The sequence below is a fragment of the Macaca nemestrina genome, chromosome 7 (assembly GCF_043159975.1).
Source record: "Macaca nemestrina isolate mMacNem1 chromosome 7, mMacNem.hap1, whole genome shotgun sequence".
NCBI lineage: Eukaryota > Metazoa > Chordata > Mammalia > Primates > Cercopithecidae > Macaca > Macaca nemestrina.
This window is the reverse complement of record NC_092131.1, coordinates 159,809,826-159,822,394: the sequence shown is the minus strand read 5'-3', so window position 1 is coordinate 159,822,394 and position 12,569 is coordinate 159,809,826. Positions and strand designations below refer to the sequence as shown.

Sequence of the window (12,569 nt, the reverse complement as noted above, 5' to 3'; positions counted from 1 at the left end):
AAATGAGGGGGGAAAAGAGGGAAAAAAGGCATATTCACAAAATAAAGATAGGCAGTTCCTAAATATCTGAAATTTGCCTATAGTTGGACAAATCAAATTTACACATAGATTTTTAATTTCAAAGCTGGTTATGTAAGTTTTAATTTTACCCTTTCTATCATTACAAAGTGAGCTGGGCTGCTGGTTACAAAAGTTTTCTTTCCTTCTAGACACTAGACAGGAGAGACTCAGTATAAGTGACACAATTATATCTTTTTTTTTCTTTGAGACAGAGTCTCACTCTGTCACCCAGGCTGGAGTGCAGTGGCGCCATCTCGCCTCACTGCGACCTCCGCTTCCAGGTTCAAGCGATTCTTGTGCCTCGGCCTCCGGAGTAGCTGGGATTAGAGGTATGCACCGCCATGCTCGGTTAATTTTTGTAGTTTTACTAGAGGTGGGGTTTTGCCATGTTGGTCAAGCTGGTCTCAAACTCCTGGATTCATGTGATTTGACACCTTGGCCTCCCAAAGTGCTGGGATTACAGGTATGAGCCACCGTGCCCAGTTGACACAACAGATGATATATCTATCTCCCTTGTTTACTATACAAATACTTACAGGCATACTCGGTTTTATGGTGTTTCATTTTATTGTGCTTCCCAGATTTTGTGGCAATCCTGCATCAAGGAAGTCCATTGGTACCATTTTCTAACAGTAATGTGCTCACTTTGTGTGTCAGCATTTTTTTTTTTTTTTTTGAGATGGAGTCTCGCTCTGTCACTTATGCTGTGCAGTGGCATGATCTCGGCTCACTGCAACCTCTGCCTCCCAGGTTTAAGCGATTCTCCTGCCTCAGGTGCCCAAGTAGCTGGCATTACAGGCGTCCACCTCCACACCCAGCTAATGTTTGTATTTTTAGTAGAGACGGGGTTCCACCACAGTTGTCAGGCTGATCTTGAACTCCTGACCTCAGGTGATCCGACTGCCTCGGCTTCCCAAAGTGCTGGAATTACAGGCGTGAGCCAGCACGCCCAGCCCCTGTGTCAGCATTTTCTTTCTTTCTTTCTTTTTTTTAACAATAAAGTGTTTTTAAATTAAGGTGTGTACATTTTTTAGACATAATGCTATTGCATACATAGTAGACTACAGAATAGTGTAAACATAACTTTGATATGCCCTGGAAAAAACAAAAAATGCATGTAACTCAGTATCTGCTTTATTGTGATGGTCTGAAACCAAACTTGCAATTTATCTCCATAGCATGCCTGTGTATTTATCACAAAATGTCAGAGCTGAAAGGAACTTCATGTTGCTGGGTTTAATTCCCCCTCATTATATAGAAAGGGAACTAAGGCCAGAGAGGTGGAGAGGCCACATGCCAAAAATCGTGAAGTTAAGAGGAGAGCTGAGATAGGAACCCAGTTCCTCTGATTCCAGGCCCAGTGTTCCTTCCACTATATGACACAGCCCTGATACTGTCTCCCAATGCACCACCCCTAGTTGATGACATGGTCATCTCATGTTAGCAGAGTAAACAGAAGAGTCCAAGAACCTCTGGTTGTTTGCAGACGGTCGCCAGAGAACCATGATGACAAAGAGGATCATGGAGAACAGCAAACGCCAGATGGCATCGTCTACCCACAGCTCCCGCCAGTCCTACAATACGGGGGAGAAGTACAACATTTATAAACCTTATCTTAACCCCTTGTTCATAAAGCCTTTGGCATAGAACAAAAATCACGTATTTGTTCATTCACGTTATGTTTACTAAGAGCCTGCTATGTGCTTAATACTGTGGTAAGGGTGGGGAAACAAAGTGAATGAATGTAGTTTTTGCCCTTGTAGTGCTTACTGTTGTTAAAGAAAATGCATCAACAGAACAGAGTATTTGTCAAAGCTTCATCATCCCTCTGAGAAGCTTTAAGAAAGGGTTTTATACAGGGTAAGAGAAAGTTACCTTATACAGGGTAAGGGAAAGTTACATTAGGTTGGTATACTTTATAATTTTCATTTTCATTTATTTATTTATTTTTAACAAAATAGAGCCTTAGCTGCTTCTAAAGAAATCCTATTGGCCACAGTCTTTGAGCTCAGATCTTAAGGACGTGGCTTCTATTCAGGTTAGTATTATTTACACATATGGTACTTAATATTTAGTACTCTGGACTTCTTAAGATTTTTAGTTAAAGTAAGACTGGGTTGCAGCATACTGTAGTTATAACTTAAAAAATTCTCTCCCAAAACTGGGAGACATACAGTCAGATAAACAAAAAACTATCTACTATACCAAGCACCATGACGGTACAGAATACTTAGGAGGAGGGAAGTATTACAACCCTCAGAGTAGAGACCTAGTTTTTTATAAGGTATGTAACTCAGAAGAACCTTACTACTGTCATCAACATCATCAGTTGTTTATAAGACAGTACATTATTCATAAATGTGCTTATAACTCACCGACTGACATGTCACTATTCTGAACTTCATGGTTGTCCAGATGATAAACACAATAGACGCTAACGGTAAATGAAAAACCAGGTCAGAGTATGAATGCTGGTTTACATCCCCAATTACATTCCCCCATTTCTGGTTAAGTGGAATCCCACACACCCCAAACTACCAAATACATCACAATTCTATGAGTTATTTTAACAAGTGTATTCAATACAAATGTACTGTATACCTGCTATCAGCAAGGCTCATGATACATACTCTGGCCAATCCTTTCTGTATTTAAAGGATAATTTGGTAATAATTTTATTTGCCATCTACTACATCAGTAACCATCGTGGTTGGAAAATAAGGTATTGGAAATATAGCTCCTTCCAGCATTATCAACATCTTTTTTTTCTCCTTTTATCCCTAGTATAGTAATGCTAATTTTTCTTTGGCTGGTCAGATGAAAAAAAAATGGCTGATAAAACGACTGTAACACAAGCAGAAGAGCTAGTTTCAATCATAAATCAGACCTCACTATTCCTGGTACAAGGGTAATGAGGTAGGCAAATTAGCCTAGTTTGGTTACAGTCCACCTAATCTCAATTTCTTACATAGGCTTGCTGACATATGGAAAAACACTATAATAGCAATGTACCCCAATCTAAAATTCTACAACTACTTAATAAAACTAAACAAACATGTGGTAATGTCTTCTAAAAGGAGCACTCTCTGGCACTTAAGCTAACTAACCTCAAGACAAAGAATGCCTCAAGAAAGAATGCAAATAGAAGAGGGATAAATGAAGAGCTGAAATATGAGGTTGATTTCCAGCTACTGTACGAAAAAATAAATGGTTCTCAACTTCTTTAAAACCACAGATCCTTCTGAGAATTTGACAAGAGCTAAGAATCCTTTTCCAAGTGAAATATACAAAACTTTCTATGCCTACCCATGGCCTTTCAGGTTAAGAATGTCCATTCTAAACAGATCACATTTGAACTCCAAGAAGAAAGTCCCAGACTTACCTGCCACTGCCAAAATAAGCGTGTTGGTGAAATGCCGATACAAAGAGAGTTTTACAATGTTCCTCCGAAGTTTTAATAGCTTCATTGTTTGAGTCAGGCTAATAAATATGTGTTTGCAGGTCAAGGAATTCAACATTCAGGAAAAAACAGTAAGCTAGCCAATTAGTTTTCAGGTTTCTTTGAGGATCTGGGGTCATGCTAATAAACTTATAGATCTCTCAGAGGCCTTAGAGCTCTCTTATTCTCACTTAATCTCACAAACACCTCAAGATTAAGAAGAAAGTTGTCATTTTCTTTTCTTTTCCTTTTTTTTTTGTGAGGCAGGGTCTAGCCCAGGCTAGAGTGCAGTGGCACAATCACGGCTCACTGTAGCCTTGCCCACCACTGAGGCTCAAGCAATCCTCCCACCTCAGCCTCCCGAGCAGCTGGGACTACAGGCATGCGCCACCATGCCTGGCTAATTTTTATTTTTTTTTGTAGAGATAAGGTCTCGCTATGTGGCTCAGGCTGGTCTTAAACTCCTGGCCTCAACTGATCCTCCTGCCTTGGCCTCCCAAAGCACTGGCATTACAGGCACGAGCCACCATACCTGGCCGAAAGTCATCATTTTCAATGAGACATTAAAGAGGAGACAGACCAGGATAAAGTAAGAACGTACAAAATCACAAGAGAAAAAAATATAAAAAAGAGAAAGACAGGAAGAGGCTTTCTAGAGAAACAAAAAAAGAAAATAAATAGAAAGGGAAATGGCGGAAGATAAAGTGAACATGAGTAATAGGCAAGGGACAGAGAGTTAACATCATCTTCTCTCTCCCTTTAAGGTGGGTAGCTCTGTTCCCATCTGTCCAGCAAATCTAGTCGAGGGTCATCATTACACTCATGCCTATAATATCCCAGAGATCTATACTCAGTCCCCTCATGCCATCTTAAGGATCTTGCCATCAGTTGCCTGCACTATCCTGAATTAAAAGGACCTTACAACTGGTTGAGAAGCTCATACGGTTTGCTTCCAAAAGCAATGACTCTCCATTTTCAGAACATTATTCTGAAAATGGAGAAGTAGTAAGTTGCCAGAGAAAAACAGGAGGGGAATTGGTGAGTACTAAAAATGGTATCTGCTCTCAGGTTCAATTTTCTTTTATTTTTGAGACAGGGTCTCAGGGTCTCACTCTGTCACTCAGGCTGGAGTGCAGTGGTGTGATCTTGGCTCACTGCAACCTCCGCTTCCAGGGCTCAAGCAATTCTCCTGCTTCAGCCTCCCCAGCAGCTGGGACTACAGGTGCAAGCCCCCATGCTCGACTAATTTTTATATTTTTTGTAGAGATAGGGCTTTGCCATGTTGCCCAGGCTGGTCTCAAACTCCTGAGCTTAAAGCAATCTGCCCACCTCAGCCTCCCAAAGTCCTGCGATTACAGGCATGAGCCACTGCACCTGGCTCAATTTTCAGAATAAGAAGCAGATACAAAAATAAGAGATTTGACATTTGCTCTGCTCTTACAGAGCCTTAGCTGTTACCTAGTCATTGGGTTATCTTACTGCACAATCCATTCCCACCTCCCTCTTCTCTCAATGCTTGTAGAGGTTCACAAAACACTTGGAAAGATACTAATCTAGAAAAGCTTTGGCTATTTAGACTGAGGACACTTTTTAAAACTCTTATATGGCAACCCACTCAAATTCACAAAACAATTTTGTTTACATTCACAGTTTTTCAACAATCACAATCTATCAGGTCAGTAATAATGAAAACTGCAAATAGGACCAAATATAAAATAACCAAAACAAATTCAATATAAGATAAAGTCCAAAAACTTGAATCCTTTAGCCATCAGGCCAAGTCCCTAATAAATAAATTTAATTTTAAAGAGCAGGAGAATAAGATTGCTCAAATAGAAGCTTGTTTGTTATCTGCTGGTTGACTCTGCCTGTAAATAAACCAATTATTTATTCTAAAGGGTGGAAATCTTCAAACAATTCCAAGTCAGCTTTTGAATGAGGCAACAAAACACTCACTCCATGAGGGTTAAAACCTACTGAACCTACACAGAGTTTCAGAAGAGTCAAAGCACGTCACATAGTTCCTGAAATCAAATTTTAAGGATCAAAATCGTTTTATAAGTTTCAAAGCATTTAAGAATTGCTAGAGACTAAAAGGCAGAGCAGGACCAGCACAGCCAGTGATTCTAACATTAAATGATTAGGTATACAAATAACAAGTGCAAAATCAAGATGAAATGCTCATTTAAAAGAAAAAAGCCAAAAGCTTTTATCTTGAGCTTGGTCCACAGTCACCAATTTCCAATTTGATTTTTAAAATTAAAAAAATAAAAACAAAAAAACTGCTTACCTGAACCCTCAAGTTGTTAAGACTTAGCATGCACTATTCCCCTCGCTAAGGAGTAATCAACAAAACTGATAAAAACTCTTTGCAGAAAGATCAACGGAAACCCATCTCCAAGGGGAGAAAATGGACCATCATCAAACAAGCCAATGAGAAGGATATCCACCAGCACAAGGCAGTGTCTAGGAAAGCCAAGGGGATAAAGGCCAAGGAAGCAAGATCAGTCTGGGCCTGCAGACAAAGAAAAAGAAGTGGTGAAAAACAGATGTCTAGAGAGGCACAGAGAAGAACCACCACATGATTCTGCATTTACATAATCACCGGAATGTTTTTGCATAAAGAAAATAAAAAGAACACTTGACACCTAATCATTCTTCCCTTCTTATAAACCATCACGTAGAATATACGGCTATTAGCATTTCACATAAATTGTCAGTTACAATCTTGAAACATACTGCTAACTACGAGTTTTTCATATATAAAGATCCATGTTAACAAGTGACCATATTCCAAAAAAGTCCTAATGTTTGTAAGTCCTATCCTTAACCTATCATTTCCTATCATTGCGATTTTGGCTACAAGTCTGAAAAGACTTTTCTCATATTTACAAAATATTGCTGCATCATATACAAAGAATTATTAATTTCCAAAACTGTAATACAAGATTTTATAAATAAGAGCTCACCCCAAAATAAAATGTAAGGCAATTATCTGTCTGAAAAACTACGCTGCATGTTTCCAGGAGTTTATATAGAGTATGTTTTTTATATAACCCTAATTACCCGATCAACAGGCATTATTGAAAGGATATCCATAAAATAACACAGGCATCAATTGCTGAGAGGGCCAGGTTTACTATCAGAGTCAAGGGATAAGAAAAATACTATAGCAACAGCAGAAGAAAGAAAATGAAATTAACAGAGGGTTAAAGTTGCTAAAAGTCTAAGAAAATTACACACAGAGGACAGTGTGATTTGAAAAGTAAATTTGCATCCACAAAGTGTTTTATTTAAGAGGCAATTTATTGCAAAACATATGGAGCCCACTTTTCTTGTGGGCAAAGCCAAGTTTATAGTATTTGCAATATTGAATCTAATAGGTTGCTGCGGAGTCTGACCTTTTTTAAAAAATAAGAAAATTGCCTGGTGTGGTGGCTCATGCCTGTAATCCCAGCACTTTGGGAGGCCGAGGTGGGCGGATCACGAGGTCAGGAGATCAAGACCATCCTGGCTAACACGGTGAAACCCCGTCTCTACTAAAAATACAAAAAATTAGCCGGGCGTGGTGGTGGGCACTTGTAGTCCCAGCTACTCAGGAGGCTGAGGCAGGAGAATGGCGTGAACCCGGGAGGCGGAGCTTGTAGTGAGCTGAGATCCGGCCACTGCACTCCAGCTTGGGCGACAGAGCGAGACTCCGTCTCAAACAAAAAAAAAAAAAAAAAAAAGAAAATTAATTGAAATGGCCTGGAGAACCCTACTTCTTCGTATTAATCCAGTGGTAACATAAATTTCTTCTCTTTTTTAAGGAAGAGGTAACACTCTGTTGCTGGAGTGTAATGGCACAATCATGGCTCACTGCAGCCTGAACTCAATCAGTCCTTCCACCTCAGCCTCCTAAGAAGCCAGGACTACAGGTGCCCACCACCGCTCCCAGCCATAAATTTCTTTATCACTTGTATCTCAGTGCTTTGGTTTCCTTCCCTGGCAAAGGGAATAATTTTACAATTCTCAAAAATGGTGTGAAACTTCATTAGCTACATTTTTTTTTTGAGATGGAGACTTGCTCTGTCGCCCAGGCTGGAGTGCAGCAGCATGATCTCGGCTCACTGCAAGCTCCGCCTCCCGGGTTCACGCCACTCTCCTGCCTCAGCCTCCCAAGTAGCTGGGACTACAGGTGCCCACCACCACGCCCGGCTGATTTTTTGTATTTTTTTTTTAGTAGAGACAGGGTTTCACCGTGTTAGCCAGGATGGTCTCGATCTCCTGACCTCGTGATCCGCCCGTCTTGGCCTCCCAAAGTGCTGGGATTACAGGCGTGAGCCACACACCAGGCCTCATCAGCTGCATTTTAAGGAAGTTTTTGAAACTCCAATGTTGATTAAGAAACAACAGTTACTTTAGATTAGATTAACTAGTAAATGCATGACTCCAAAGTCTGCCATTTATACAAGAATTTCAGTCTAGATTCCATCGATTAGAAAAAAAAAATGCAAGTCCACTGCTTGGGAGGAGGAACTAAAACAATTACCAATTTGGAGACAGGTGGAAAAGCATTCATCCCGGGCACACATTAAATTTACAAAGCTCTAATAGATTAAAAAGAAAACATGAACTATACATATATTTTGAGAATCAGAGCCCAAAAGTGACATAAAGCAAACAGAAAGAAGACCACAGACATTTCCGACTCACACTGTCAAGATGTAAACAATATAATTGAACTGACCACAGAAAATGAGATTAAGCAGTACTAACCCCAGTAACTCTGAGGACCCCTTCCATGCCAGAGAACAAAAGATAGAGGGCTCCTGCTACTACAACCTTATGAAGAGTGACTCCAAGGCGTGGCCTAAAGAGGAAGCAAAGAGATATTTGAGTACATATGGGACAAATCCCAAAACAAGCTAAGTAACAGGAACTTGTGTTAACTAATATAGACCAACAATTTAAAGCAATAAACAATATACATTTGAATCACCTAAGAGAAAAAAACTAAGAACTTATGGTCTTAAAACAAGACAGGGAACACTACAACTTAAGATCTGGTATCTGGTTACCACGTTTTATAAAATGTTTCCTTGGAGAGTTTTGAAGCATATTCACAAGTAGTATAATGCACCCTTATAAACCCTTCACTGAGGTCCAACCACCACCAACCTATGGTTAATTCTGTCCCATGCATACCCCATCCACTTTCCACTCTTTCATATTCTCTTGATGCAAATCCTAGACAGTATATCTTCGATATATTTCAGTATGTTTTTAATAAATGAGGACTTTTTTCTTCTTTGGTATTTCAATGGCTATAAAAGGGCCTTTCTTTTTTTTCTCCTAAAGAAACAGAGTCTGACTCTGTCGCCCACGCTGAAGTACAGCAGCACAGTCACAGCTCACTGCAGCCGTGAACTCCTGGGCTCAAGCAACCCTCCCACCTCACCCTCCTGAGTAGCTGAGGACTACAGGGAAGTCCCACTACACCCGGCTAATTTTTTATTTTTTTAAATGTTTTGTAGAGACAAGGTCTCACTGTGTTGTTCAGGCTGGTCTAGAACTCCTAAGATCAAGTGATTCTCCTGCATTGGCCTCCCCAAGGGCTGGGATTACAGGCATGAGCCACTGTGCCCGGCCCACAAAAGAAACACCACCAAAATACCACTATCAAATCTAAAAATTCTAACAATTCCTTAATGTAATCAAATATCTGATTACAGTTCACTAAATAGTATATTTGCAAGCTTGAAACCTAATATATGAAAAGTCTTCTGAGGAACTTCTGTTTGAAGGAGAAAAAATCTTACATCCTTGAGATTCAAAATCCTACACAACCAGAATCCACATGTTAACAAAATCCTTAGGTGATTCCTTAGTGTAGTTTAGTTTAAGATGCGCTGCCTTAAATCATGTCTGCATAGGCCTTACCAATATTTGTTCTTATATTTTTTGTTATACATTGGGGAAAACTCCGTAGGAGCAGGGAATTTTCTCCCCATTCATCTTGGAAACCTAGAATACTTCCTGGCATATAGGAGGCACTCAAATAATTGTCAAATAAATAAGTTTTAAGAATTAAAATTCCCCATATCTCTAATCCCATTTAAAGCAAAACTCCTTTAAATGAATAAATAAACTTAAAACAACTAACCTTAATCCTACTTAAGCACTATAAAGTGATGCTATAGCTATAGCATCACTTAATCCCACTTAAAGCAAAATTCCTTTAAATAATTGTCTATACAATTATTCTAATTCCTCTCCTCCTATTCTCTCTGGAACTCTCCCCAGTTGGGCTTTTGTACCTATCACTTCACCAAAACTACTCCTGTGATGGTCACTACGACCCTCCATGTAGGTAAACTCAATGGCCAATTCTCACTTGACCTATCAGGATCGCTTGACACAATCACATCCTCCTTGAAACACATTCTTCAGTTTTCTACCCACCTCACTGGTCACTCCTCAATTTCTTCTGCTAACTACTTCATCTTACAGACTTCTAAATAATATTAAATATTCAAGGGCCCAGCCCTTGGACCTCTTCTCTATATATACTCACTTACTTGGTGACCAAATCCAGTCTCATGACCTTATTTATTTATTTATTTATTTATTTTTGGAGACAGAGTCTCGCTTTGTTACCCAGGCTAGAGTGTAGTGGCGTGATCTTGGCTCACTGCAATCTCCACCTCCAGGATTCAAGAGATTCTCTTGCCTCAGCCTCCCAAGTAGCTGGGACTATAGGTGCATGCCACCATATCCGGCTAATTTTTTGTATTTTAGTAGACACAGGGTTTCACTGTGTTGTCCAGGCTGGTCCTGAACCCCTGACCTCAGGCAATCTGCCCGCCTTGGCCTCCCAAAGGGTTAGGATTACAGGCATGAGCCACCATGCCTGGCCCTCGTGACTTTAAATAACATCTGTATCTTCATGACTCCCAAACTTTTATCTCTGCCCCAACCTCTCCCCTTTGTTTCCCCTACCTAGTTACCTAACTGAACTCCAATCTTGCCCCTGCTCCACACTTATTTCACCTAAGGTCTTCCTGAACTCAGTAAATCTTCAATTCCATCCTGCCATGTGATCAGATCAAAACAGTTGGCATCATCCTTAATTCCTCTTCTCTTTCACATCACACATCTGATCCATCAGCAAATTCCACTGGTTCCACCTTCAAAAATATATATAGAATCTGATCTCTACTCAGCATCTCTTCCCTTGGGTATACATATAGCTTCCTCACCTCCTTGAAGTCTCTGCTTAAATGTTATTAAGTGAAGCCCTCCTTGATCACCCTATATACAACTGCAAGCTCTAGCTCCGGCATTACCTGCTCCACTGCACTTTTCACTGACATATTAAAATATTTTACTCACTTAAATTTTGTCTTTGTCCCCTCCCTCCACAAATGTAAGCTCAAAATCTTCTGTTTACTTGCTATATCCCCAGGGCCTGGAACAATGCCTCGAAGAATGCCTAGAGAAGACACTCAATACAAATAAAATTTTTTGGATAGAAAAATATTTTCAGTTACAGCAAGAATGAGTTTCTCATAAAAAATCTAATTTGCAAAAAATATTTTGGAAGTATAAAGTCACTGTAAGTTTATTATAAAAGCCTGGTGTTTCAATCTTATTTGTTCTAAGTTTTCCTGCAGATGCTCCTCTTAGGAAGTGAAATGAAACACTAACATTTTCCCAACATTTACAAGGCTACAAAATTTCAGATACCTTTCTTGTTTCAGAATTCTTTTTTTTTTTTTTTTTGAGTCGGAGTCTCGCTGTGTTGCCCAGGCTGGAGTGCAGTGGCACGATCCTGGCTCACTGCAAGCTCCGCCTTCCGGGTTCACGCCATTCTCCTGCCTCAGCCTCCGGAGTAGCTGGGACTACAGGCGCCTGCCACCACGCCCAGCTAATCTTTTGTATTTTTAGTAGAGACCGGGTTTCATCGTGTTAGCCAGGATGATCTCGATCTCCTGACCTCATGATTCGGCCTCCCAAAGTGCTGGCATTACAGGCGTGAACCACCGCACCCGGCCAGAATTATTTCTTTTATCAACTATTTCAGAACTACTACATTGGGAACATGCAGTACTGTTTTAATTTAATCAGCATTTAAATTTGCTCTTCCATACAGGAAGTTAATACTTACTTGACGATGCCATATCCCAGACTGACTATGATGACCAGGGTTCGAGCCAGTGAGCGTTTCACTGCTGAAAGCAGCTCTGCAAGGATCAAAGCACCCTGGACTATGAAAAAGAAGGGGAGAAATGGCACCATAACCTAAGTTTGGCAACAGGCAAGATGCCAATACTAGACTGCTGATTTCTACACTCTTCAGAGTAAGCATTGATATTAGTCCTGCTAAAATAGAATACCTCTTCTGCAGCTTTTACAGTATACAAGCTGATACCACTCACAATCTTACTCATGTGTATGTATGGCAATCCGAGTATGCTCAACTCAGCTCCCTCCCCCACCTGCCCCCAAATTCACTAAAACTTTAACAGAATACCTCACCCTATATGGAGAGTTTGTAGCATCAAGACAACTTCCCCCATTTTTAAAAACTGTGAAATACAGCTACACATAGAAAAGCATAAAACACACTCGTGTACACACTTGTTGGCATGTATAGTTTAACTCATTTTCAGATCTACTATTTTTAAGACCTTTCAAGGACCAGGGAAAATCTTATCAGTTTATCTCACAATAATGATTATGACTAAATTAAATGGTCTGACAAGAAAAAAACCAAAGCAATCACAAAAAACTACAGTATAAAACTTCTGTCATTACCAGTTCACCTTACTAAACCATAAGCACCCTCCTATTTTCTTGAGATGACTATATTTTATCAATTAGATGCACTTTCCCACCACATTTTGAGGTTTTTTAAATCAAGGTGTGTCTTACAATCAATGACATTTTACAACTAAATTGACACCGTTTACTTTCTCAGATGGATAATGGTGCCTTAGAAATCAATGGAAATTGAGATTTGATGATGTTAATAATTACTCCCAAAGTGGCCACTACTGTTGTGACTTTTGTGAGCATATTTCAGTAA

General features: G+C 39.9%; 1 protein-coding gene across 3 annotated transcripts in view; it reads right to left on the bottom strand.

Annotated features, from left to right (window-relative positions):
• LOC105491681 (transmembrane protein 87A) overlaps positions 1-12,569 on the bottom strand; it is a 62,333-nt gene that overhangs the window by 14,879 nt on the left and 34,885 nt on the right. For 2 of the 3 annotated variants that reach the window (XM_011758265.3, XM_071067034.1), the window contains exons 10-15: positions 11,649-11,748; positions 8,258-8,351; positions 5,946-6,014; positions 3,443-3,551; positions 2,436-2,494; positions 1,531-1,634 (exon numbers count right to left, since the gene is read on the bottom strand). In XM_011758265.3, coding sequence (XP_011756567.2) covers positions 1,531-1,634; positions 2,436-2,494; positions 3,443-3,551; positions 5,946-6,014; positions 8,258-8,351; positions 11,649-11,748 — 535 coding nt within the window. Of the gene's footprint in view, positions 1-1,530; positions 1,635-2,435; positions 2,495-3,442; positions 3,552-5,945; positions 6,015-6,594; positions 6,667-8,257; positions 8,352-11,648; positions 11,749-12,569 lie in introns of all 3 variants that reach the window. The other variant, XM_011758264.3, reaches the window with a different exon arrangement.